The sequence below is a fragment of the Saccopteryx leptura genome, chromosome 1, assembly GCF_036850995.1.
Source record: "Saccopteryx leptura isolate mSacLep1 chromosome 1, mSacLep1_pri_phased_curated, whole genome shotgun sequence".
In the NCBI taxonomy this organism is placed as follows: domain Eukaryota; kingdom Metazoa; phylum Chordata; class Mammalia; order Chiroptera; family Emballonuridae; genus Saccopteryx; species Saccopteryx leptura.
In genome coordinates this window covers 387247603-387272188 of record NC_089503.1, presented here as the reverse complement: position 1 = coordinate 387272188, position 24586 = coordinate 387247603, and the positions used below count along the sequence as shown (strand labels likewise).

General features: G+C 54.7%; 4 protein-coding genes across 10 annotated transcripts; 2 read left to right on the top strand and 2 right to left on the bottom strand.

Moving 5' to 3' along the window:
* Window positions 1-856: 856 nt before the first annotated feature.
* LY6G5C (lymphocyte antigen 6 family member G5C) lies at window positions 857-5746 on the top strand. The gene is made up of 3 exons (XM_066359741.1): window positions 857-977; window positions 2954-3121; window positions 5261-5746. Exons 1-3 carry the CDS (start codon window positions 857-859, stop codon window positions 5422-5424), a joined length of 453 nt encoding a protein of 150 aa, XP_066215838.1. The 3' UTR covers window positions 5425-5746.
* A 5709-nt stretch (window positions 5747-11455) lies between these two features.
* LY6G5B (lymphocyte antigen 6 family member G5B) lies at window positions 11456-13200 on the bottom strand. Its single transcript, XM_066359738.1, has 3 exons — window positions 12462-13200; window positions 12201-12329; window positions 11456-11876 (listed from the first exon to the last, which is right to left on the bottom strand). Exons 1-3 carry the CDS (start codon window positions 12583-12585, stop codon window positions 11479-11481), a joined length of 651 nt encoding a protein of 216 aa, XP_066215835.1. The 5' UTR covers window positions 12586-13200; the 3' UTR covers window positions 11456-11478.
* Window positions 13201-13336: 136 nt separating this feature from the next.
* Window positions 13337-17199, bottom strand: CSNK2B (casein kinase 2 beta). 2 transcript variants are annotated; one of them, XM_066359736.1, is made up of 7 exons: window positions 17060-17199; window positions 16429-16511; window positions 15823-15925; window positions 15162-15277; window positions 14414-14489; window positions 14119-14308; window positions 13337-13559 (listed from the first exon to the last, which is right to left on the bottom strand). In XM_066359736.1, the coding sequence occupies exons 2-7, from the start codon at window positions 16498-16500 to the stop codon at window positions 13469-13471; spliced, it is 648 nt and encodes a 215-aa protein (XP_066215833.1). In that variant the 5' UTR covers window positions 16501-16511; window positions 17060-17199; the 3' UTR covers window positions 13337-13468. The 2 variants fall into 2 exon arrangements, with proteins under 2 accessions (XP_066215833.1, XP_066215834.1); XM_066359737.1 differs by having other exon boundaries at window positions 16429-16522; window positions 17060-17154.
* A 195-nt stretch (window positions 17200-17394) lies between these two features.
* Window positions 17395-24221, top strand: GPANK1 (G-patch domain and ankyrin repeats 1). 6 transcript variants are annotated; one of them, XM_066359733.1, is made up of 4 exons: window positions 17395-17811; window positions 18271-18353; window positions 20278-20921; window positions 22684-24221. In XM_066359733.1, the coding sequence occupies exons 3-4, from the start codon at window positions 20290-20292 to the stop codon at window positions 23126-23128; spliced, it is 1077 nt and encodes a 358-aa protein (XP_066215830.1). In that variant the 5' UTR covers window positions 17395-17811; window positions 18271-18353; window positions 20278-20289; the 3' UTR covers window positions 23129-24221. The 6 variants fall into 6 exon arrangements, with proteins under 6 accessions (XP_066215830.1, XP_066215828.1, XP_066215827.1 ...); XM_066359731.1 differs by having other exon boundaries at window positions 17395-17931; XM_066359730.1 differs by having other exon boundaries at window positions 17396-17811; window positions 18271-18440.
* The last annotated feature ends 365 nt before the right edge of the window (window positions 24222-24586 follow it).

Genomic DNA, 24586 nt, shown 5'->3' with positions numbered 1-24586 from the left:
GGTCACTGGCTCGAGCAAGGGGTTACTTGGTCTGCTGTAGCCCCACTGTCAAGGCACATATGAGAAAGCAATCAATGAACAACTAAGGTGTCGCAATGAAAAACTAATGATTGATGCTTCTCATCTCTCTCCGTTCCTGTCTGTCCCTGTCTATCCCTCTCTCTGACTCTCTCTCTGTCCCTGTAAAAAAAAGAAGAAGAAGAAGAAAAGAACCTCTCTATGTTTTCTGCACCAATAGAAATGCCTTCCTTTCAGGGACGTAATCATTCCCCTTGCTTTTCTCAGAAATACCCATTGCCTTTGGCTCCTAATCAGAATGCTATTTAGGCTTCTGCCCGAATCAGTGCTTTCAGAATGGCTATTTTTTCCCCCTAGAGTGGAAGGGAAAGGAAAGAGAGACAGAGAGACAGGAGCATCGACATGTTCCTGTATGTGCCCTGAACGGGGACTGAAGCAGCAACCTTTGTGCTTCTGGCTGATGCTCTAACCAACAGAGCTATCTGGCCAGAGCCGAAATAGTTGTTCTTACTGATTTCAAGTAAATGCCTGTCTCTCGGTTTGAAAGGCTTTTTATTTTTAGGTTGACAGCGGGGACTTGATGCAATGTTGTATTCATCAACACCTGATGCAGTGATTCAAATGCTGAATGAAGATGAATGTCCCTCTCTCATTCCCTTGTCGGGCTCCTGTCCCCACGCCAGGATGCTGGGTTCCGGAATGGCTGTAGGTGAGGACACTCTGTCCCTCTGGCTGTTTGGGCACTAATTTCCACCCCAGTGGGTGACGTCCCTCTCTCTCCTCTTCGCCAACGTCTCTTCCACCAATATAAGCCCACACTGGAGGCTGGCGGGCAGTCATGCGTTTTATGGCAGGCCCTGCGCGCAGCCGGAGTCTGGGGCTCCTGGGCCTCCGCAGCACCCCTCAACCTCTGTCCACGGTCCTCCTAATAGTGCTGGTCATCATGAACTTGGTGTTTGGTAAGCAGCTCTAAGGCATCTGAAGGGGCTTATGGCCGGCTGGATAGAGAAACCCAAAGACACTGGGTGTCGGGGTACATCTGCCCAGGTTGCTCAGGTACGCCCAGGCAGGAGGAAGGACGAGATGAGCTGCCCTGGTGGGATAACACCTGGGCGCTGATAATGGGCTGACGCTCACTCTGAGGGAGACGTGATGCCCCAGGGCCGTCTCACTCCACGGCAATGACCCGAGTGGAGATCCTGAAAGGAGCCCATTCAAATCCGAGGACAACGCAGGGGCAGAAGGGTTTGGGAACAAGCTAGAGGACAGCACAGGGACCCACCAAGGGGACCAAGGCTGGATGCAGCCCGATAACCTTCTCACTTGGCGGCAAAGCATCATCTCCATGGAAACCAGATTGAGAATGTTCATTTAGCATCTGCCTCGCACCCAAGCGCTCTGCTGGGTTTGGGGACTTCTTAACCTGTGGTTTGGGGCAGGGACCAGAGGAAGAAGATGTACAGTCAGCCCGTCCTATACGTGTATCATCACGTCCGTGGATTCAGCAGGGGATGGAAAATGTTTTTTTAGAAAGTAACGTTGTTGATGCCGTGGACTGTGTAGTCAGGCCTGGGTGCGTCTGCAGTGAACATGTACAGACTCTTCCTTCCGTAACGTTGTTGATGACGCGGACTGTGTAGTCAGGCCTGGGTGCGTCTGTAGTGAACATGTACAGACTCTTCCTTCCGTAACGTTGTTGATGCCGTGGACTGTGTAGTCAGGCCTGGGTGCGTCTGCAGTGAACATGTACAGACTCTTCCTTCCGTAACGTTGTTGATGACGCGGACTGTGTAGTCAGGCCTGGGTGCGTCTGTAGTGAACATGTACAGACTCTTCCTTCCAGTGTCATTATTCCCTAAACAAGACACTATGACAACTATTTAGATAGCATTTCCATTGTATTAGATGTTACAAGTAATCTATAGATGATTTAAAGTATAGGAGATGTGTGTAGGTTATATGCAACTGCAATATCATTTTAGAAGGGACTTGAGCATTCTCAGAATTATTTCTTTATTAAGAGAGAGGGGAGGCCGAGACAGACTCCAACATGCACCCCGACTGGGATCCATGGGGCAAGCCCCCTATAGGGCGGTGCTCTGCCCAGCTGGGGCTGTTGCTCTGTTGCTTGGCAACCGAGATATTTCAGCCCCTGAGGCGAGGCCATGGAGCCATCCTCAGTGCCCTAGGGCCAACTTGCTTGAAACATTCAAGCCATGGCTGCAGGAGGGGAACATTGCTTCTTATACATGCCTTGACCAGAGGGCTCCAGCCGAGCCAGTGACCCTTTGCTCAAGCCAGCGACTTTGTGCCTAAGCCAGCGACCATGGGGTCATGTGTATGATCCTACGCTCAAGCCAGCGACCCTGCGCTCAAGCTGGTAACCTCAAGATTTTGAACATGGATCTATAGTGTCCCAGGTCTATGTTAAGCCATATGCTTTTTATTTTTTTTAAGATTTTATTTATGGGCCTGACCTGTGGTGGCGCAGTGGATCAAGCGTCCACCTGGACCACTGAGGTTGCTGGTTCAAAAAAACCCTGGGTTGGCCCAGCCAAGGCACATACGGGAGTTGATGCTTCCTGCTCCTCCCCACTTCTTTTTCTCTGTCTCTCTTCTCTAAAATGAATAAATAAATAAAAATAATTTTAAATAAAAATATTTTATTTATGGATTTTAGAGAGAGAGAGAGAAAGGTAGCAGGGAGGACTGAGAAGCATCAACTTGTAGTTGTTTGTTGTATGTGCCCTGGCCAGGCAAGCCCGGGGTTTCGAACCCACAACCTCAGCATTCCAAGTTGACGCTTTACGCACTGCGCCATGGGCTTTTAAAGAATTGGTCATTTTATGGTTTTCAGGGGCGGGAGCCGGGCAGCGGGGTTGAACTGGAAAACAGGCAGGCAAAGGTGTGGGGTCCGTGCTTCTCTGCGTTCCAGGCAAAGCCCATAGCGCCCATCAAGAGCCCCCACACCCAGTGCAGCTCCCCAAATACCTGCGCTGCTACCGGTGCCTCCTGGAGACCAAGGAGCTGGGGTGCCTTCTGGGCTCTGACGTCTGCCTGGCCGCTCCCGGCAGCAGCTGTATGACCCGCCTCATCAAGAACAGTAAGTGCCTTCTGTCCGTCTGGGCCGGAACCGAGCCGCTGCGTTTCCTAAGCCAGCACTCGGTCCCATCCCGGTCCCTCTTTCCTTCCGAGCCATTCCCCGTCTCCCGCCGCACCGCCCACGGGGGACTAGCGTCCACGCTCTGCGCCGCGCCGGCCGTGTAGGGACGCCTGAGCTCCTCGGGCCCACAGGCCCCTTCCTCAGGCTGCCCTCCGCCCATCTGTCTGCGGTCGTTCCGCCAGCATCTCGCCCCTGCCCTTTCCACCGCCTCTTCCCAGTCTGGCCTCATTCTCTTTGACCCGTAAGGGTTCATGTTCACCGGAGCTTGGGCCACGACTGCCACCCTGCCCCACGCCCCCAGAGGAGCGTGTCTGCGTCTGAGTGTCTGCGGTGTGGGCTGTTCACTCGCCAGAGATGGACTCCGTCCCGGTTGGTCTCACGCTCACGCTTGCTCCTCCACCTGGGCCCGCCCCCCGTTAAATACCGCCCCCCCCCCCCCCCCCCCCCCCCCCGCCAGGCCCTGCTCTGACCCTCAGGGGTGTTCCACAGGCGGGGAAACGGAGGCACAGAAAGGCCAGTGCCTGCCCACGTCTCCTAGGGGCTGCACTGCAGCTGGTGGCCGCTCCAGGATGGTGCCTTTAACAACCACTGTACCAAGCTGCCTTTATTTCAAATCATTTTGCTACACTTAACACTTTTTAAAATTTTATTTATTGATTTTTTTAAGGGAAGGGGGGGGAGAGAGAGAGAGAGAGAGAAATGCCAACTTATTTATGCATTCATTGGTTAGTTCTTTTTTTTTTTACAGGGACAGAGAGTCAGAGAGCGGGATAGATAGGGACAGACAGACAGGAACGGAGAGAGATGAGAAGCATCAATCATCAGTTTTTCGCTGCGACACCTTAGTTATTCATTGATTGCTTTCTCATATGTGCCTTGACCATAGGGCCACAGCTGACCGAGTAACCCCTTGCTTGAGCCAGTGACCTTGGGCTCAAGCTGGTGAGCTTTTTTGCTCAAACCAGATGAGCCCGCGCTCAAGCTGGCGACCTCAGGGTCTCGAACCTGGGTCCTCCGCATCACAACACTCTAACCAACTGAGCTGTCTGGCCAGGGGGCTGGCTTATTGTAACCCTGTCAAATGGCTGTATAAACACAGTTCAATATCGGAGTTTTCAAGGGGGTTAAAGAAAAGTCCCCCTCCTACTCCTGGCCCAATCCACCCAGCTCCGTTGCACAGAAACATAACACCACTCCTTTTCCTGTCTTGACCACCCTTTCTGTGACCTTTAGTGGACATCCCACCCTCGACGTTTACTCTATCGTTACCTCTCCCCCCACCCCACCCCCGCATAGCCCTGTAACACTGTTCTGCACTTGCTTTTGAAACTTAACAGTTATGGGAACAGAATGTATCTGTATCAGTGTGTAAGCAGCGTCCGTGTTCTGTGGACCCGCTGCCCAGCACTCCGCAGCGTGGGCTCGTCAGCACCCGTCTGTCCATTCCGCTGCTGATGGACCAGGGGTGACTGCTGCTTCTTCACTCCTTAACGCAGGGCAGCCGTGAACATCCCTGGGCCGGGGCACAAAGATTTCTCACCCTCTAATATACAAGGATATGCAAAAGCAGGTTAATAATAACAATGAATAGTACAATCATTAATAAATAAACAATACAAGAATAAACTCTGCTTCACGCATTCACCACCGTCACCCTGTGCTTGCCCACCCCTGTGTATAACAGCAGCAGAGGCTTCTCCTCTTTCTTTTAACCCGTAAACGACAAACACCTCCTCTGGGTGATCTGACCTCCAATATGTCTCCCGGCTTTTTCTGACAAGGTCCTGCCCAACTGTGCTCCTCCTTACTGCGCCCCACAACTCCCCGACTCAGCAACCTCCAGCTATCCCTGCATTTCAGATTGCTCTTTCCCGCCAACCTCCCTGAGAGGCTTCTGCAGAGCACAGGCTGGTCCCTCCTGGGCGCCCCCTGACCCTGCCCTGTTCCAGGAACCTTTGCGTTTTGGGGGTGCAGGGAAGGTGTGCAGCAGGGATGATAGGTCCATACGCACGGAGGGGCTGGGAGGGCTTGGGGCTTTGCTAGGGCCTCCACATCACTGGTGCGGCCCCCCCTCCCCAGGCACTGGCTCTGACGTCATGGTGAGCGACTGTCGTCACAAGGAGCAGATGAGTGACTGCTCAGACACCCGTCCTTCTCCCGTGTTTGGCTTCTGGATCTTCTCCCGGTGCTGTTTCCGGGATTTCTGCAATAGCCCGCAGAACAGAGTGTCCTACATGCCGTAGAAACTTCTGCAGGGGCCTTCGTAGGAAAACGTAGCCTGTGCCCAGCCAGCCTCCCGGTTCCTTCCTGGGCGCAGCGGGGACAACGTCCAGTCCCGCCCCCCGGCCCTCCCACCTCCCTCAGGTGACCAACCGCAGCCTTCGCCACACCCCCAGGCTCCCTCTCCAGACATCTCGGAAGCTTTCCCTCCGTCCTCAGGGTCTGATACCTTTCCTCTCCTCTCCTCCCGCCCCCTAGGCGGCCTCTGTCCTGGCTTCCTCCCTTTCTCCCACCGCAAGCCTCTTCTGCCAGGTGTTCCTCAGGAATAAATTGGTGTACAAACTGTATGGCTCACTCGTCTGTCTCTTCTGGCGGAGGTGAAGGCTGAGGGAGGGGTTCCCGCCTGACTGTGCCATCGTGGGGACAGAGAAGGGCTCACAGTTCTGCTGAGCTCTGCTCCTGCCACTGCCTTGGTGACTGTTTCTGCACGAAAAGGTGAAGAGGAATCAGAAAGGGATACAGTGGTCCCAGAGTTGGCCCAGGCACTAAAAGTAGCTCAGTTGATTCGAGCATCAGCCCCAGACAGGGTTTCTGGGTGTATCCCGGTTGGGGTGCGTGAGGGAGTCTATCTTCCCTCCTCTCACTCAAACAAACAAAAAACAAACCCTGGGTCTTTCTGTCTTATACCAAAGTCAGAGGTCGCAGGGAATAGTAGGCCCAGCAAAAGGGCGACACACAGGTTTGTACCTCTCTTTGTACCTCCAACTGCCTTCTGACCTAAAGATTAATGCTGGTGCCTCCCAACAGAGCACAGACCACCAAAGGGGCGTGGAGATGTTAACATATGTGTCAAACATTGTGTAGACCAGTGGTTTTCAACCGTTTTGCACTTGGGACTGGTGAAAATAGAATTAAAAAAAAATGTTCCTCATTGATTTTAGAGAGAGAAAGAGACAGAGAGAGAGGGAGTGAGAGAGAGACAGGAACATAGATCTGTTCCTATATGCCCTGACTGGGGATTGAACTGGCAACCTCTGCGTTATCTGGATGACACTAACCAACCGCGCTATCCAGCCAGGGCAAAAATAGGAGATTTATTTTGGGGATCGCTAAAGCAGAAATCAGCTTGAGCCTAAGCAAATTAGACTTAGATCATTGGGTCTCTGATCTTCATGCAGCGTTAGGGTGGTGAACTCTTTCGTGGAGCGGCACAGAATTTCTGGTGGACAGGTCCGTGGGCCGGTGGTGGGGAAACCCTGGTGTAGATGAGCACATGCTATAGGCATTTACGTCGAGTACCCAGACAAAACCCAGCTGAGCCACTCCAGCTCCGGAGAGCAGCTGCCCCTGCCTTGGGGAAGGACCTGGGGTGCAAAGAGGCAGCTTTCGTACTAGAGGCCTTTATGCTGACTTGGGAACTGATAACACAGGTGGGCAGTTTACAAAAGCCCACCTTAGGGGCAAAGCTTCTGAATGTATTGCCAAAAAGGATTAAAAATAAAGGGGAGCCTGACCAGGCGGTGGCGCAGTGGATAGAACGTCGGACTGGGATGTGGAAGACCCAGGTTCGAGAGCCCGAGGTCGCCAGCTTGAGCGCGGGATCATCTGGCTTGAGCAAAGCTCACCAGCTTGAGCCCAAGGTCTCTGGCTCAAGCAAGGGGTCACTCATTCTGCTGTAACCACCAATCCCCACCCCTGGTCAAGGCACATATGAGAAAGCAATCACTGAACAACTAAGGAGCCGCAACATAGAATTGATGCTTCTCATTTCTCTCCCTGCCTGTCTGTCTGTCCCTCTCTCGGTCTCTGTCACAAAAAATAAAAATAAAAATAATAAAATAATAAAATAAAGGGGGGGAAATCTGTGTTTGTCTCTAGGGCATGTCTATTTTTTTTACAGGGACAGAGGAAGAGTCAGAGAGAGGGATAGAGAGGGACAGACAGACAGGAACGGAGAGAGATGAGAAGCATCAATCATCAGTTTTTCGTTGTGAGACCTTAGTTGTTCATTGATTGCTTTATCATATGTGCCTTGACCGCAGGCCTTCAGCAGACCAAGTAACCCCTTGCTCAAGCCAGCGACCTTGGGTCCAAGCTGGTGAGCTTTTTTCCCTCAAACCAGGTGAGCCCACGCTCAAGCTGGCTACCTCAGGGTCTTGAACCTGGATCCTCTGCATCCCAGTGTGACGTTCTATCCACTGCGCCACTGCCTGGTCAGGTCGTGTCTATATTTTTGAAGCCCTAACTTGCACTGTGTACACATTCACATGCATTCTCTGGATCCTGTGAGGTGTGGCCTGCCCTTGAGGTGACCAAGCAGAGGGAGAGAGACCAACTTAGCCCAATGGTGGAGGAACTGAGACCGGGCCTCCCGGCCACAAGCCGCACTGCTTTTCAGGAAAGACTTCAGAACGCCGGCAGCGGGTTGAGCAGGAAGAGCCGGAGTGTGGCTCTGCTGTCCGAGTCCTGGCTCTGTACACTGGGCCTGGCACAGAGCGGTGTGTGTCTAGTGCTTGTTCAACGTATGGAAAAGGGAGGCATGACTTTTGGGATGCTTGCAGGCTTCTTCTTTAAAAAAAAAAAAAATTTTTAGACCTGTGGTTGCTCAGTGGATAAAGCGTCAACCTGGAAACGCTGAGGTTGCCGGTTCAAAACCCTGGGCTTGCCTGGTCAAGGCACATAAGGGAGTTGATGCTTCCTGCTCCTCCCCCTTCTCTCTTTCTCTCTCTCCCCTCTCTATAATGAATAAATTAAAAAATCTAAAAAAAAAAAAAAGTTTAAAAAAATAAAAAAAAAAATTTATTGATTGATTTCAGCGAGCGAGTGAGAGAGAGAGAGAGAGAGAGACAGACAGACAGACAGACAGGAACATTGAGCTGCTCCTATATGTGCCTTGACCGGGGATCGAACCCGCAACCTCTGTGCTTCAGGTCGATGCTCTAATCAACTGAGCTATCAGCCAGGGCAGGTTTCCTCTTTTTTCAAGTGAGAAGAGGAGAGATATCAAGAGACAGACACCTGCATGCACCCTGACCGGGATCCACCTGGCAACCCCCATTTGGGGCCAATGCTTGAATCAACTGAGCTATCTCAGCGCCTGGGCAGATGCTTGAAATAATCGAGCCACTGCTGCAGGAGGAGAAAAGGGAGAGAAGGGGGAGAGGGAGGGAAAGAAAAGCAGATGGTCGCTTCTCATGTGTGGCCTGATTGGGGATTGAAACCAGGCCGATGTTCTATCCATTAATGGGCCAGGGCCTGCTTGCAGGTTTTAAAAATAATATATAAAATGAAAGGCCTTCCACCTAGGGGGGTCCTGAGTACCAGAAACTTAAAAAAAAATGAAGCCTGGCTGGTTGGCCCAGCAGTAGACCGTCACCCCGGCATGTGGAAGTCCAGGGTTTGATTCCCGGCCAGGGCACACAGGAGAAGCACCCATCTGCTTCTCCACCCCTCCCCCTCTCCTTCCTCTCTGTCTCTCTCTTCCCCTCCCGCAGCCGAGGCTCCATTGGAGCAACGTTGGCCCGGGCGCTGAGGATGGCTCTATGGCCTCCACCTCAGGCAGTAAAATGACTCCGGTTACAATGGAAAAACACCCAAAGGGGCAGAGCATCACCCCCTGGTGGGCATGCCCGGTGGATCCCAGTCAGGTGCATGCAGGAGTCTGTCTGCCACCCCCAGCTTCTCACTTTCTCACTTCGGAAAAATACACACACACACACACAGGACAGGAAGCACCAGGTGACTCTGAGAAGTAAACCTGGGTCCTTTGACTTGCTCCTCAGTTCCCCTGGTTTGGTTTCTCCTCTCAGGTGGGAAAACCTGGCATCACCTGGGCTTAACTGTCTTGGTTTTGCAGGGTGTTTAAGGTGGGGAGCATCATGATCCTCATGCATTTTTCTCTAGCAGAGGGTGGGATGAATGTGGCCCTGCGGGTTAGGCAGGCCATGAGAAAGCCACAAACGCCAAGCGGAGTGGGCAGGGCTATGTAAACATTTGAACCCTATGCCCAATTAACTTTCTTCCTTTTTCCCCCTCCTTTTCCCAAGAGGTGAGATAAACAGACTCTCACATGCGCCCCAACCAGAATCCATCTGGCAACCCTCATGGAGCCATCCTCAGCACATGGGGCTGATACGCTCAATAGAGCCATGGCTGTGGGAGCGGAAAAGAGAGAGAAGGGGGAAGGGGTGGAGAAGCAGATGGTCACTTCTCCTCTGGGCCCTGACCAGGAATCAAACCCAGGACATTCACACACCAGGCCGATGAGCTACCACTGAGCCAACTAGCCAGGGCCTCTTTCTTTTTAAAAAAATTTTATTTATTCATTATAGAGAGGTGGGGGGGGGAGAAGGATGGGGGGAAGAGCAGGAAGCATCAACTCCCATGTGCCTTGACCCAGCAAGCCCAGGGTTTTGAAATGGTGACCTCAGCATTCCAGATCAACGCTTTATCCATGGTGCCACCACAGGTCAGGTGGGTATCTTTCTTTTAAAAAGAACGCTTATTTCTTGATTTCAGAGAGAAAGGGAGACAGGAATGTCAATTTGTTCCTGTTTGTGCCCTGACTAGGAATCAACACAGTAACCTCTGCACGTCACGATGCTTTAACCAACCAAGCTTCCAACCAGGGCCCAATTAACTTTCTCTGACCTGCCCACACCTGAGCCTGACCTCATAAACAATGTGACACAGACTTAACCCTATTTGGTTTTTATTGATTTCAGAGAGATGGGGAGAGGGGGGATGAGAAGCATCAACTTGTAGCTGTGTCACTTGACTTATTGTTTCTCCTGTGCCTTGAGGGGGCAGGGCTCAAGCCCAGCCTGTGACCCCTTGCTCTAGCTGGCAACATCGGGATCACGTCACGGACCCTGCACTCACGCCCGCGACCTCAGCATTCCAGGTTGACGTTCTACCTGCTGTGCCACCACAGGTCAGGCAACCCTGTCCGTTTATTGTGGAGGTCAATCAGGGGATGTGAGCACAGGACAGACCCTCTCCTCTCCCTGGGCACCCACAGAAGTGGGTGTCAGGACCCAGTGACGTGAAGTGGGGCTGAGGAGCCTAGAGCCTGGAACAGGAAATGAGAGAAGGCGGCAGACCAGGGCAGGAGTGGGCTGTGAAGACTGCGGCAGGGCCACCAGGATGCCAAGTCAGGGAGTCTGCTGACATCCACCCCTTACCCTTCTTTTAAGGCAAGAGGAAGAGACAGAAAGACAGAGACAGGAATAGAGATGAGAAGCATTCAACTGGCAGTTGCAGCACCTTAGCTGTTCATTGACTGCTTTCTTCTATGTGCCTTGACTGGGCGTGGGGGGGCTCCAGCCGAGCCAGTGACCCCTTGCTCAAACCAGTGACCTTTGGGCTTAAGCCAATGACCATGAGGTCATGTTGATGATCCTATACTCAAACCGGGGACCCTGCACTCAAGCTGGTGGCCTCGGGGTTTTGAATCTGGGTCCTCATATCCCAGGTTGATGCTCTATCCACTGCGCCACCGCCTGGTCAGGCTGCCCCCTCATCCTTCTTGATGCAAATCCAGTCTGGCCTGGGTCTTAGATAGGCACAGGATGGGAGATACAGCCAGAACTAAATGGCGGTGGCAGATGACCAGACCGAGAGGGACCGGGTAGATGAGGGGGGGTGGGACACCCAGATGGGAAGGGGACAAGGAACTGCTGCCTGTCCCGGGTCAGCCTGGGCAGAATCTCTTCTTGAGATTACTTTCCAGGAGAGAAAAGAGCACAGGCTCCACTGTCGGCCGGTTTCTGGGGAGCCAAACCAGTTGTGTAGCCACGAAGTGCAAAGGAGAGACGTGAGAAAGGCCAGCTCAGGGAACGTGGGCGCTCTGAGGGCAGTGCAGGGTGCCGGTGTCGGGAGAGATGCTGGAGCAGACTGCCGCCCATTCGGCCCGGGGGAGGGCAGGGGGCCAGGGCGCGGCCCGGGGGAGGGCCAGGGTGCATCCCCGGGGGGGGGAGGGTAGGGGGTCAGGGCGCAGCCCGGGGGAGGGTAGGGGGCCAGGGCGCGGCCTGGGGGAGGGCAGGGGGCCAGGGCGCGGCCCGGGGAAGGGCAGGGGGTCAGGGCGCGGCCCAGGGAAGAACCAGGAGTCCCGAGCTGTTAAGGAGTAAGTATATCCGGCGCAAGTCAGCAAGGGACAGGCCCAGGTTCGAGGGCAGGACGGCCAGGGAGCCCAGGCCTGTGGACTCCTTCTCAGCCCTGGAGCTAGGGAGGGCCAGGGAGAGGTTCAGGCGCTGGTAGAACTGCCGGGTCTGGGACGCGGGCAGGGGCAGGCCCAGGGCCCCGGCGGGGGGCTTGGGCAGGGAGCTCCGGAGTGGGCTGGACCAAGAGTTGCAGTAGTCATACTGGCAGCACTGGGCCTGGTACCAGTACTCGGAGATGTAGGTGTTGTGTTTTTCTTGGCAGCGGTAAGAATTGTACTGTCCACAGCCTCGGATGAAGAAGCGAATCTTGTTGTCTGAAGGAGAGGAGACAGCTCATAGCCCTTCGCTTCCCAGGGCCCTCAAACCAAGCTGGCATCCCTGTCAGGGACTGCCCCACCCCTCGCCAGCCCCGACTCCAGCCTCCTGAAGGGGTCAATGAGCTTAGCTGGCTTCCCGGAACTGCAGGCCCCGCCCTCCTGGGATCCGGCCCTGACGCACTGTAAACCAAGCTGGCATCCCTGTCAGGGACTCTCCCACCCCTCGCCAGCCCCGACTCCAGCCTCCTGAAGGGGTCAATGAGCTTAGCTGGCTTCCCGGAACTGCAGGCCCCGCCCTCCTGGGATCCGGCCCTGACGCACTGTAAAAGATGGTGATCACCATGCACGGGGAGGAGCCCCCGATGGTGCACTTCTCGGAGCCTGAGATGCAGCCCACAGAAGGGTCTTCTAAGAGGCAGAGGTGGCAGGTCCGGACATTGGGAACAGGAGCTGAGAAATCAGAAGATGGGAGAGATGGGAGCCCCGGCTCACCCCGAGTTCCCTGCCCGGCAGGAAGCCTGTGCCCCTAGGGTCCCAGCCCCACCAACCACCCCTTCCTTTCTGCCCCTGGGCCCCACTCACCCTTTCCCACTGCGAAGCCCACCACGACCAGCACACCGACGAGCGTGTGGGCCTTCATCACGGCATCCTGGGGGGAGGTGCAGTCCCTGAGGGGTGCCCGGACACCCCACCTCGCGATGACCATGCTCCTTGCTCCCGAGCTGCAGGCCGGTTTTGATGGGCAGAGTCTGAACGGGAGTTGTCCTGGGTACGGAGCTATATTCCTGCCTGGGCAGGATCTGGGCCAGGCGGGGAAGTTATCAGCTCGGCAGGAGGAACGCCGTGTCCTCACCCACGAGGTCTGGTTCCTGAGTGTGGGAGCAGTGTCCGAGACAGGGCCACACCTGGGCCTGGGTCCAGCGGGTCTCCCGGCGATCGACTCCCGCCCGCAAGGGCCCACGAGTTAGCTGACCTCTGCCACCACCTGCTGTCTTCCCTACGCCAGAGCCAGTCCCCACTGGGCTGGGACTCAGTGCCCCACCTGAGACCAGCCTGCCTCCGCTGCCCCAGCGGGCACAGAGCCACCACCCAGCAGCAGTTCGGGGCCCCTCTGCTCTCCACCCCTCACACTCGCTTATCTTCAAAGCACTTTTCTGATAAAACCAAAACGGACAGTTATGTCCCTTCCAGTATAAACTGACAGCCATAGGTGGCCCCCAGAAAACAAATATTCCTCTCGTCTTTGAGCCCTCTTTTCCTCTGGCCTTCTTCCCTGGGACTTCACCCACCTCATGCGGTCCTAGGAAACCCTGCTCTGCTACTAAAAACCCACTCACATCCACTGGCACAAACCTGCACTGGTTTTCAGTGTGGGGAGGGCCAGGACACGAGGGCCTGGCGCCCAGCACACGGCTCCCTCCCCACCCCAGCCCCAAGCACCAGCAGATCAGCTCATGGCCTTTTCTTCCACTTTATTTCATATTCCCACCACAATAACGACTCCTTTAATTTAAACTAAAAACCATAAAGAGTTCCTTCGAGGTGGCAGCAAAGGAATGGAGGTGTCAGAGAGCGAGGGACGGGCGGGATCAGCGGATAGTCTTGACGGGGCTCTTGAAGTTGCTGGCGGCTTGGAGCTGCAGCTGGTAGGCCATCGGGTGGATCTTGAAACCGTAGAGCCTGGGCCGGGCCAGAGGTCAGAAAGGCAGCGGGGTGAGCCCCATGCCAGCCTGCCGGCAGCCTCCGCTCCCACCCCAGCCCCACCAGAGGCCGGCTCAGTGCCCCTGCCCCTCACCATATCTGGGAATGTACCTTAGATGCTCATTAAAACTCAAATTCTAGCCTGGATCATGACTTGTTTCAGTATAAAGCTGAATTTCTCTCCCCCAGCCAGAGCTCTAGGAGGCTAAACCACACCTCAACCGTGGCTCTGAGGATCTCCCGGCAAAGGCTGGACCCCAAGATGGCAGCAAGAACAGCCGCTGTTGAAGCAGCGCTTCAGGGCCCAAATATTATTGGAAAGTGGCCCGCGTCAGGCGGAGACCACCGTCCTCCACTTCACGGGGGAGGGAACTGAGTGCGGCAGGCAGAGACCTCTGCCGAGGCCCTCAGCAAGCGGAGCCCGGCTTCGGGAGAGGGAGAGGCAGACCTCCAACAAGGCGCAGGCCCAGTCCTCCCTTCTCTCCAGGGCTCCCGCGCCTTTGCTTCGACCCCTGGTGACTCTGTCCAGGGTCCCCACCTGGGCACAAACTGGTTGGCGGGCCGCTTGGGCCGGTACTCGGGGTGCACCATGAAGAGCATGTGAGGAAAGCCAGTGCCGAAGTAGGCGCCGTCCGTGTGGTGGTGCCTCGAGGACTTGGGCGTGTACACGTCCATGCACTTGGGGCAGTACAGCTTCACCATGGCCTCGCCCGGGATGTCTGACAGGCCTGGGAAACAGGCAGAGTCAGCGCGCGGGCTGCCTAACCCTGCCCGACTCCTTCCCGGGACAGAGGACCCGCCAGGCGCGGCCCTCCTCTTTCCCCAGCGCTCACCGATGGGGAGCATTGGCTGGTTCTCACAGTACACACGTGGGCAGTAGCCGAAGTCTCCTTGCTGGTACTTTTCCAACTGCGGTGAGTAAAATGGAAAGGGGGGGGTCGACATCAAGAGAAGAGGCAACTCCTTCTTACACCCAGCCCGTGTCCTCGCCCCCAGACGAGCCCTGAGACCCCTCTGCTTCCTTTCCAGCAGGGTCCCTTATAGCAGTGGTCCCCAACCCCCGGGGCCGCAGACCGGTTTAATGTCAGAAAATATTTTCACGGGCTGGCCTTTAGAGTGGGACGGATAAAAGTATCACGTGACTGAGACAAGCATCAAGCATGAGTCTTAGACGATGTAACAGAGGGATTCTGGTCATTTTTAAAAAATAAAACATCATTCAGACTTAAATATAAATAAAATGAAAATAACGTAAGTTATTTATTCTTTCTCTGCGGACTAGTACCGGTCCACAGCCCGGGGGTTGGGGACCATTGCCCTACAGGACCCTTACAGACGTTCGCTGCTTACTCCCTGAGGGAGACAGAGTCCACAACCACTTCCTGTCCAAGGTCATGCCTCCCTCCCTGAAAACACCTTCTTCAGCACAACCCCCAGTTGGGACCGAATTCCCAGGCCCAGGTTCTGAGGTTTTCCTCGTCCCAGCTAGACTGCTCGACAGGGTTCAGACATGCGACTTCTCCGGCAGGAGCCTGTTGCCCTGACTGCCGCAGGAGTCACGTGGGAGCACAGGGGCCTCACCATCTGGGCGATGCCGCGGTTGGTGAGGATGTAGCGGGCGTGGATCAGCCCGTAGAGCATCTCGGCGGCCTGCTCAATCAGGTCACTCTGGTTGGGGTTGTCTTCCAGCTCTTCATCTGAAACAAGGCCCCAGCCGATGCAACCACTGGTCGTACAGCTCTTCCAGGTGCCCTGCCCATCCCCAGGGCTGCTGGCTCCTCAGCTTGCCCAGCACCCACCTCGGAGCCTCAGCCCACCCATCATCCGGGCACCTGACCCAGAAACCTGGGCCTCCGACTCTTCCACCAGCCCAGCATAGCTCTGCCTCCCCGCCCTTATCTCCCCAGCCTCAACAGAAAAGCGCAAAGGTGTCAATGTGGAAGGTGGAACTCTTAACCCTCAAGGTCGAGGCAGTTGAAAGAGGCAGCAAGTGCGACCCCTGCAGAAACTGGCATTACGTTAAGAGCTGAACTACAGAGTCAGAAAACGGGCACAAGTGGTATGAGTGACCAAACCACACAACCATTAGGTGACAGGATCAACATAAAACAGGGGATCTAGGGTTAAGGGAGTCAGAAGCCAAAAGGTAGTTCGGAAATTCAAGAAGCTAATGAAGAGGGATTTGAAAATTAAAAAACAAAAACAAAACAAACACACACACAAAACCCCGAGGGCGCCTCACCAGGCTCCAGGTCCAAGATCATGTCTAGAGCTTGTCGATAGTGAGGCACCTGCTCGTTGAGGCCAGTGAGATTGAATTTGTCCTGGATGTAGTCTTCATCCACCTGTCAGGATGGGAGGGGAAGACGGGACCCATAGCACAATTCTTCTCGGCTTTGACCTGAGCAAGCCTTCCTCCAAACGGATGCCTGAGCCTCAGCACAACTGCTCTTACTCCCCACTCCTCCCAACTCAGTGCAAGGACTCCAGTCCCTCTCCGCAGTTCACATACACCGCCCTCTCAAAATAGCTTTCTTCCCTTCTTTTCGTAGAATAAGCCGATACCGTAATCCAGATCCCTGTCGCCACCCCTGCCCCCACCTCCAGGAACCAGTTCTGTCCTCTCCTTAGGGGCAGCAGGTGGAGGCCCAGCTGCGTGGGATCCCCAAGGCAGTTTACCTCCCTTGTGTGAACACACATGTTACACTGCTGGAGGGTGGCGGGGGGTGGGAGCTGGCCCCCCACCACGAGGCAGCGGTGGGTTCCCGAGGGAACTCGTCCGCGGGAGGCCAGCTCTGGCCGGGCTCCATGTGGAGATAAGGACCGAGAAGGGCGGAGAAGGACTCACTTCACAGAAGAATTCATTGCCACGGAGCCCACAGAACCAGGAGATCCAGGACACCTCCTCGGAGCTGCTCATCTTCACGTCCGCTAGAGAGAGTCTTAAGTGGGATCATCCCAGCGATCCGTCCCTGCCGCTGGTGTCCTCCCGCCTGCCCCACGCTGCCCTCCAACCTCGGAAGAAACTGGGGGGCCAGCTTTCCCTCCAAGGACCCAGACTCTGGAGCGCCCCTCTCCAGCTCCCCCTATTTACACCTCAGGCCCTTTTCTCCGAGATCAGGACTTCTCTGGGGTCCATCACTGGCGAGAATCCGACCGGTCCTGACCCCCCCATCCTGCCCACATCCCCGGATCGGCTCCCGACCCCCCGGGCGGGTTCCCGCACGTCCCGGCGCCCTTCCCAAGGGTTTCCAAGTTGATCTTTTCCAAACAAGAGCTGCGCCCCTCGTTCTCTTATGGCCTGAGGGTGGCCCTAAGGGCGTCCCCACAGCCCGCCTCGGCCCCTCGGGCCACCTTTTCCTTCCTTTCTCAGGGCCGGCCCGGTCACTTCCTCCTCTATCCGCCCATCGAGGCGCGGAGACCCCCATGTGCCGCACCCAGGGACAGGGCGCTTGGGGCGGCGACGACCTCAGACTCACCGTCCGGACGGGGGCCGGGGCCGGGGTGGGGGAGGGGAGCTGCGACTGCCGAGGAACGGCGCGGACGGCTACGGCGCAGGCCGGATGGCGGTAGGCGAAGTGGGTAAGGGGGGAGTGAAAACGGGAGGGTGGGGGCAGAGGGCAACGCGCAAGCGCCAAGGTCGGGAGCCGCGGTGGACGCCGGGAGGTAGAGTTCCCACATCGGGATAAACTGGTGAAGCAAAGGGAAGTTGAACTACGAATCCCAGAGTGTCCCGCGCACGACCCCAGGGTCGTGAGGCCCCTGAGGAAGACGCTGGGGGGTGGAGAGAGGGCGGGACACAGAGAGGCGCCACCGGAAGCGGAAGCGCAGAACCGCGTCCTGGGCCGGGGAGCACGGGAAGTAGAGCTGAGCTGTGTTGTCCCGGGAGCAGGGGGCCAAGAGGAGGTGGGCTAAGCCTTAGCCGCTAAGGGACGGGGCTGGCTGGGTCGTTTCCGGCCGCTCCTTTCGCACAGCAACCGCCCAGCCCTGACGCTGCCCCTGCCGAGGACACAGACCTCATACTCAGCCAACCCGCCGAGTCCTACCGCCCAGTCCTTGCCCGAGCCAGGTCTGCCACTGGAGACCCCCGGCGGCGCCCTGTGCCCCGGGGGTCCGGCCTCCGGAGGCGGGAGGTGAGGCCGGGCTCCGTGCCGACGGACCTGGGTAGGATGTGCCGGGCTGACCGGAGGAACGGCGTGAGAACCTGGGTGTCCCAGCGCGCCCACCTGAGGTGCTGCCTGCCATTCTGCTGCCCGACCCCTGGTTGCACTTCTCCATGTTCTCGGAGGGCGTGAAGGGGCCTATCTGCTGCGGGCGCTGAGCGTGACCTCGAACTCGGGCTGGAGGCCGGGTGAGGGACAGCCTGACGTTATTTCATTTCCCAGCTCTGGGTACTCCGTAGAGTTTCCTCCGCCTCTCGGGGGCCTTTCTGAACCCAGAGAGGGGTTTCCCAGCTCCAGAAAAGGAGCTCAGAGCGGGGACCACGTTGAGGGAGGCGAAGGGCATTGTGGGGCGTTATGTAAAAGCAGGACCCCCCCCCCCCTCCAACTGACGGATCCGCCTCTGTCCTCGTGCTACCCAAGCACGTGGTGGCGCTTCGCGGGAACAGTATCGGAAAGGATTCGGGCGGGAAACAACCGGGAGCTTTCTGTGCTCCTGTGTCCTCAAGTAACGTTTGTTTGTTTTCTAGCCACGCCTGCGTCTTCGAGTTTTGCGGCTGTTGACGTGAACTTCGTTTAGAGCAACGCCATTCTGCAGGAAGGAAGCTACAAGGCAAGGCAGACTGCAGCCTCCCTCCGAATCTGCTTCCCGAGACATGTCAGGTGTTTCTGTTTGAGAAGAAGACTCCTGAATTAGGATGTAGGAGGATTTAAAGGACCAGGCTGACTACTTTCCTCAATTTTATGTCTTACAGGGTGGTGAAGTTATTGGGTTGGCAAGAAAGTATTTTTCAGTTGTTAAACAGCGTTACTGTAGTTGTTTTGAAGGACTTCTGTCAATGTTATGGTTTTTTCCTTTTGATATTTGATACCAGTCACATTTAGATTACTTTAGGAGCAAGTTGTGCGTAATTTTGTTTGTAGCTGTTAGTTTAGGGTCAGTTTTAACACGGAGTGCAGAAACAAATGTTTTTGGCATATTTTACTTTTTTATTTCTGTAAAGGAAAGAAAACTGCTGAGGCTCACAGAAAGGTATATGAAGGTTATGGTGTTGATTGGATAACAGAAAGCACGTGTCAGAATTGGTTTTAAAAATTCTGTCTAGAGATTTTTCACTCAAAGATGACCTATGTTCTGGTCAACCTACTGAAGTTGATGATGACCAAATCAAAGCCATAATTGCAGAGAATCGTCATATAACCATTCGAGAGATTGCAGAGAGGTTAAATGTATCGCACACAACAATTGAAAGTCGCTTAAAATGTCTTGGACTCGCTAAGAAGCTCGATATTTGGGTCCCGCGTGAATTGAAAAAGATTCACTTAACACAACGAATCAATATTTGTGGTATGCATCTCAAGCGCAAAGAAACTGACCCTTTTTTGAAAAGAATCATCACTGGCGATGAAAACTGGGTCATCTACAGTAACATCATTCGAAAACGGTCATGGTGCAAGCTTGATGAGCCAGCACAAACCACGTCTAAAGCCGAATTGCATCAAAAAAGGTCACGCTGTCAATTTGGTGGGACTACAAAGATGTTTATTGACTTGCTTCCAAGAAACCAGACGATCAATTCAGATGTTTACTGTCAACAACTAATGAAACTGGATGAAGCAATCAAAGAAAAACGGCCAGATTTGGCAAATTGCAAAGGAATTGTGTTCCGCCATGATAATGCAGAGCCTCACACATCTTTAGTAACTCTTGGGAAATTATTGCAGCTTGGTTGGGAAGTATTGTCACATCCCCCGTACAGCCCTGACCTGGCACCGTCTGATGACCATTTATTTCGAAGTTTTTTAAAACTCTTTGAATGGTAAAACTTTCACAAATGATGAAGACTTTAAATTGCACTTGATTCAGTGTTTTGCTGATAAGGACCAAAATTTCTATGAGCGTGGAATCATGAAGCTGCAAGAAAGATGGAAAAAGGTCATTGAACAAAATGGAAAATATATAACTGATTAAAGTTTATTCTTTGTATCAAAAAAATGAGTTTTATTTCACACTACAAAACCGCAGTTACTTTCTTGCCAACCCAATACAAGGCAAGGCAGACTGCAGCCTCTCTCTCAATCTGCTTCCGGAGAAGTGTCAGGTGTTTTTGTTTGAGAAGAGGACACTTGAAATAGGATCTAGGAAGATCTCAAGTGCCAGGCTGATTGCTTTTCTCAATAGTATGTCTTATAGAGGGGTCAGGTATGTAGTTTCAAAGAGAGGGTATTACCGCTTTTTGACGAGGATGGGAATGGGTGCAGAAAGCAGGAGCTCTGGGCAACTGCCTCATAGAGTCTTAACCTTTACTACTGGGCGTGGTCTGCTAGGGTTCTCCGTGTTTGCACGTGATCTGTTGTCCTTAGGCCCTGCAGGGCCTTAGGTTGTGGGCTCACTTTTGGGGTGGGAGGGGTTTTTGACTCTAAGGTTACTTTTCCTCGTCCCAGCGGTTCCGTGGAGGTGGCTCTGGTCACCGCAGGGTCCCCAGGGAGCTGGCCTGCGGGTCTCATCTTCCCCTTGCCCTGTTTCATTTTCTCAGCTCTCCGAAACCATGTCCAGGCCCTCCCTTATCACCTTCACCACAGCCACTGACCCCAGTGACCTCTGGAAAGACGGGCAGCAGCAGCAGCAACCACAGACTGAAGAGCCAGAGCCTCCCGCGGACGGGGCGGCAGCCCGGGCTTTCTATGAGGCCTTGATTGGAGAAGAGAGCAGTGCCCCTGAGCCTCAGAGATCGCACCCCGAGCCTGCGAGTCAGAGGAGGAGGAAGAGGAGGAGCAGGACGAGAGAGGCGGCAACGGGAGTGGCCGCAACGAGAGCATCGCCAGAGCACGGACAGGGGCGGTCCCTTGAGGCTGAGGACAAGATGACTCACTGCATCCTGAGGGCAGCCCAGGAGGGGGACTTGGCAGAGCTAAGACGGCTGTTGGATCCCCACGAGGCAGGGGGAGCTGGGGGCAATATCAACGCTCGGGATGCCTTCTGGTGGACCCCCCTGATGTGTGCTGCCCGAGCGGGCCAGAAGGCAGCTGTGCATTATCTGCTGGGCCGGGGGGCCGCCTGGGTTGGCGTCTGTGAGCTGGGCGGCAGGGACGCTGCTCAGCTGGCTGAAGAAGCAGGCTTCCCTGAGGTGGCCCGCATGGTCAGGGAGAGCCAGGGAGAGACGAGGAGTCCGGAGGAGCGGTAAGGGGAAGCCTCTGCCCATGCCCATCTTTCCGTGTGTTCTGCCCTTCTAGCCTCTAGCCCCTCCACACCAGCGGAGGGCGGGAAGGCTCTCCTCATCTCCCAGAGTAGGTGGGTAGGACAGTGTATTGTACATGGTGATTATGGACGTGAGCTCTGTGGGTTTATTAGACAAACAACCTAATGTCTAGGCGCCTCGGTTTCCTTACCTGAGAAATTGCAATCATAAGAGCCCCCCCTTTTTTTCTAAGCATGTGTGAGAGACAAGACAGGAAGGGAGAGAGATGAAAAGCATCAACTCATAGTTATGGCACTTAATTGTTCATTGATTGCTTTCTCATATGTGCCTTGACGGCGGTGGAGGGGTGAGCTCCAGCCAAGCCAGTGACCCCTTGCTCAAGCCAGCAACCTTGGGGTCATGTCTATGATCCCACGCTCAACCTGGTGACCCTGTGCTCAAACTGGTGAGCCCACGCTCAAGCTGGCAACCTCACGGTCTCAAATCTGGGTCCTTGCCTGACCAGGCAGTGGCGCAGTGGATAGAGCTTCGGACTGGGATGAGGAGGACCCAGGTTCGAGACCCTGAGGTTGCCAGCTTGAGCGTGGGTTCACCTGGTTTGAGCAAAAGCTCACCAGCTTGGACCCAAGGTCGCTGGCTTGAGCAAGGGGTTACTCGGTCTGCTGAAGGCCCGCGGTCAAGGCACATATGAAAGAGCAATCAATGAACAACTAAGGTGTCACAATGAAAACCTGATGATTGATCCTTCTCATCTCTCTTCATTCCTGTCTGTCTGTCCCTGTCTATCCCTCTCTCTCTCTCTCTCTCTGTCTCTGTAAAAAAAAAACCAAAAAAATCTGGGTCCTGCCTGACCTGTGGTGGCGCAGTGGATAAAGCATCGACCTGGAATGCTGAGGTTGCTGGTTCGAAACCCTGGGCTTGCCTGGTCAAGGCACATATGGGAGTTGAAGCTTCCTGCTCCTCCCCCCCTTCTCTCTCTCTTTCTCTCTCTCTCCCCCCCCCTCTAAAAAAATGAATAAATAAGTAAAAATAATTAAAAAAAAAAAATCTGGTTTCTCAGCGTCCCAGGTCGACGCTCTATCCACTGCACCACTGCCTGGTCACACAAGAGCACCTTTCTTTTTTTTTTTTTACAGAGACAGAGAGAGAGTCAGAGAGAGGGATAGACAGGGACAGACAGACAGGAACGGAGAGATGAGAAGTATCAATCATTAGTTTTTCATTGCGCGTTGCAACACCTTAGTTGTTCATTGATTGCTTTCTCATATGTGCCTTGACCGTGGGGCTACAGCAGACCGCGTAACCCCTTGCTGGAGACAGCGACCTTGGGCTCAAGCTGGTGGAATTTTGATCAAACCAGATGAGCCCGTGCTCAAGCTGGCGACTTCGGGGTCTCGAACCTGGGTCCTTCCGCATCCCAGTCCGACGCTCTATCCACTGCACCACTGCCTGGTCAGGCACAAGAGCACCTTTCTTACAGGGTTGTTTAGACTAGTACAGGTCAAGGGCTAGAACAGTGCTTGCCACACAGTAAGCACTATATAAATATTGGCTATAGTTACTGTTACTCCTCTTTTGCCCAAGAGCCTTTGTGAAGCTAAGTTATCTCTTCTCCCAACTGTTCTCCTTTGTTCCTCCATTGCCAAGTGGGAAGGGAATTTGTTCCTTAGCAGAAAGACTGGCCCCACGCCCCCCGGCCTTGACCCTTCCCCTGCCCTCACTGCTCTCTCTCCTCCTCTGCAGGGCCCAGTCCGCCTCCCCCCAGTACTGCGAGACCTGTGATGCCCACTTCCGAGACCCCAACCACCGCACGTCCACTGCGCACCTACTGTCGCTGCCCCGGGAGCTCCGGCCGCCCGGCCTGCACCTGGGAGTGTCCACCTCCAGCCCAGGCTTCAAGCTGCTGCTAAGGGGGGGCTGGAAGCCCGGGATGGGGCTGGGGCCGCAGGGCAAGGGCCGTGTCAACCCCATCCCCACTGTCCTCAAGAGAGACCAGGAAGGGTTAGGGTTCAGATCTGCGCCCCAACCCCGAGTCACACACTTCAGGGCTCAGGACACCCGGGCCGTGGCCGGGAGGGAGAGAGCCCCTCAGGCGACCACACTGAGCCGGCGGGAGGAAAGGAGACGGAAGGAGAAGGACAAGGCCTGGGAGCGGAATCTGAGGCTGTACATGAGCCTGGAGTTCTGACCTGGCCACGTCGGACCCTGCTCTGCTGCTGGAGCCTGGACTGCGGCCTCCGCCCTGGGCGCTTGGGCTTCTACTTCCTGGGGTCTCCCCGGGTCCCAGTCAGACTGTGGTCAGTTGGCCCTACCTTCAAGAGGGACTAAGAGTTGAGTAATAAATTAGCCTTCTCAGTTTTTTGTGTGTTTTATTCACTTTTCTGGAAGCTGTTGTGGGGAGGCCAAAGAAGTCTGGGGACCACATGCAGGTCCTGTCGGAGCCAGAAGGGCAGCCCCTCCAGGCAGGATGATAGGGTCACGTCCCTGCCAGTCTGGTTCACTGCCAAGTTCTAACTCCTGCCTAGAGCCCCACCCCCACCCCCATTCTTCCAACTCCCAGCCTGGAACTGCCTAGCTCTAGGAAAGTCTCACCTGCAGGGAGGGTCTCCCAGCCACTTACACCAACTCAGTCATAAGCTGTATACCCTGCCCTAGTTGGGTAGCTCAGTTGGTTAAGTGCCATCTCCATATGCCAAGGTTGGCCCTGGCTGGTTGGCTCAGTGGTAGAGCGTTGGCCTGGCATGCAGGAGTCCCAGGTTCGATTCCCGGCCAGGGCACACAGGAGAAGCGCCCATCTGCTTCTCCACCCTTCCCCCTCTCCTTCCTCTCTCTTCCCCTCCCGCAGCCAAGGCTCCATTGGACCAAAGTTGGCCTGGGTGCTGAGGACGGCTCCATGGTTAGAATGGCTCTGGTAGCAACAGAGCAATGCCCCAGATGGGCAGAGCATTGCCGCCTGGGGTAGATCCTGGTCGGGCGCATGCAGGGGTCTGTCTGACTGCCTCCTCATTTCCAACTTCAGAAAAATACAAAAAAAACCCCACAAAAAACTATGTAGTTCCATATGCCAAGGTTGTAGGTTCAATCTCTGGTCAGTGCACATAAGAGAACCGGTTGGCCCCGGCTAGTTAGCTCAGTTGGTTAGAGCATTGTCCCGATAACACAAAGGTTGCAGGTTTGATCCCTAGTCAGGGCACCTATCGATATTTTTGTCTCCCTCTCTCTAATCAATAAAATAAAAATAAAAATCAACCAGTTAATGCATAAGTAAGTAGAACAACGAATCTGTTTCCTTTTTTTTTTTATTGACTTTTTTAGATAGAAGAGAGAGAGAGAGAAGTGGGAAGCATCAACTCGTAGTAGTTGCTTACTACGTGCCTTGACCGGGCAAGCCCGGGGCTTTGAACCGGCAACCTCAGCGTTCCAGGTCAACTCTATCCACTGCACCAGCACAGGACAGGCCCAAATCTGTTTGTTTAAAATTAGAAAACCCTGACTGGGTGGTCGCTGAGTGGATAAAGCATCATCCCCGTACACCAAGGTTGTGGGTTTGATACCTGGTCAGGGCAGGGCACTGGAGAGACAATTCTCAACTAAGTGGAACAATGAGCTGATGCTTCTCTCTCCCCTCAAATAAATGGGAATTTTT

Bases quoted from the DNA above. Each gene is read 5' to 3' on its own strand.
- CSNK2B (XM_066359736.1), bottom strand. From the start codon at position 16,500: ATGAGCAGCTCCGAGGAGGTGTCCTGGATCTCCTGGTTCTGTGGGCTC. The intron at 15,278-15,822 runs GTGAGGCGCCCT...GCCTTGTTTCAG, and splicing joins GATCTTGGACCTGGAGCCTG to ATGAAGAGCTGGAAGACAAC. The intron at 13,560-14,118 runs GTGGGGACCCTG...GGCCCGGCCCAG, and splicing joins GCCAACCAGTTTGTGCCCAG to GCTCTACGGTTTCAAGATCC.
- LY6G5B (XM_066359738.1), bottom strand. From the start codon at position 12,585: ATGGTCATCGCGAGGTGGGGTGTCCGGGCACCCCTCAGGGACTGCACC. The intron at 12,330-12,461 runs GTGAGTGGGGCC...CTGATTTCTCAG, and splicing joins GGGCTTCGCAGTGGGAAAGG to CTCCTGTTCCCAATGTCCGG. The intron at 11,877-12,200 runs GTGCGTCAGGGC...CCTCTCCTTCAG, and splicing joins GGTGATCACCATCTTTTACA to ACAACAAGATTCGCTTCTTC.
- LY6G5C (XM_066359741.1), top strand. From the start codon at position 857: ATGCGTTTTATGGCAGGCCCTGCGCGCAGCCGGAGTCTGGGGCTCCTG. The intron at 978-2,953 runs GTAAGCAGCTCT...TCTGCGTTCCAG, and splicing joins CATCATGAACTTGGTGTTTG to GCAAAGCCCATAGCGCCCAT. The intron at 3,122-5,260 runs GTAAGTGCCTTC...CCCCCTCCCCAG, and splicing joins GACCCGCCTCATCAAGAACA to GCACTGGCTCTGACGTCATG.
- GPANK1 (XM_066359733.1), top strand. From the start codon at position 20,290: ATGTCCAGGCCCTCCCTTATCACCTTCACCACAGCCACTGACCCCAGT. The intron at 20,922-22,683 runs GTAAGGGGAAGC...CCTCCTCTGCAG, and splicing joins ACGAGGAGTCCGGAGGAGCG to GGCCCAGTCCGCCTCCCCCC.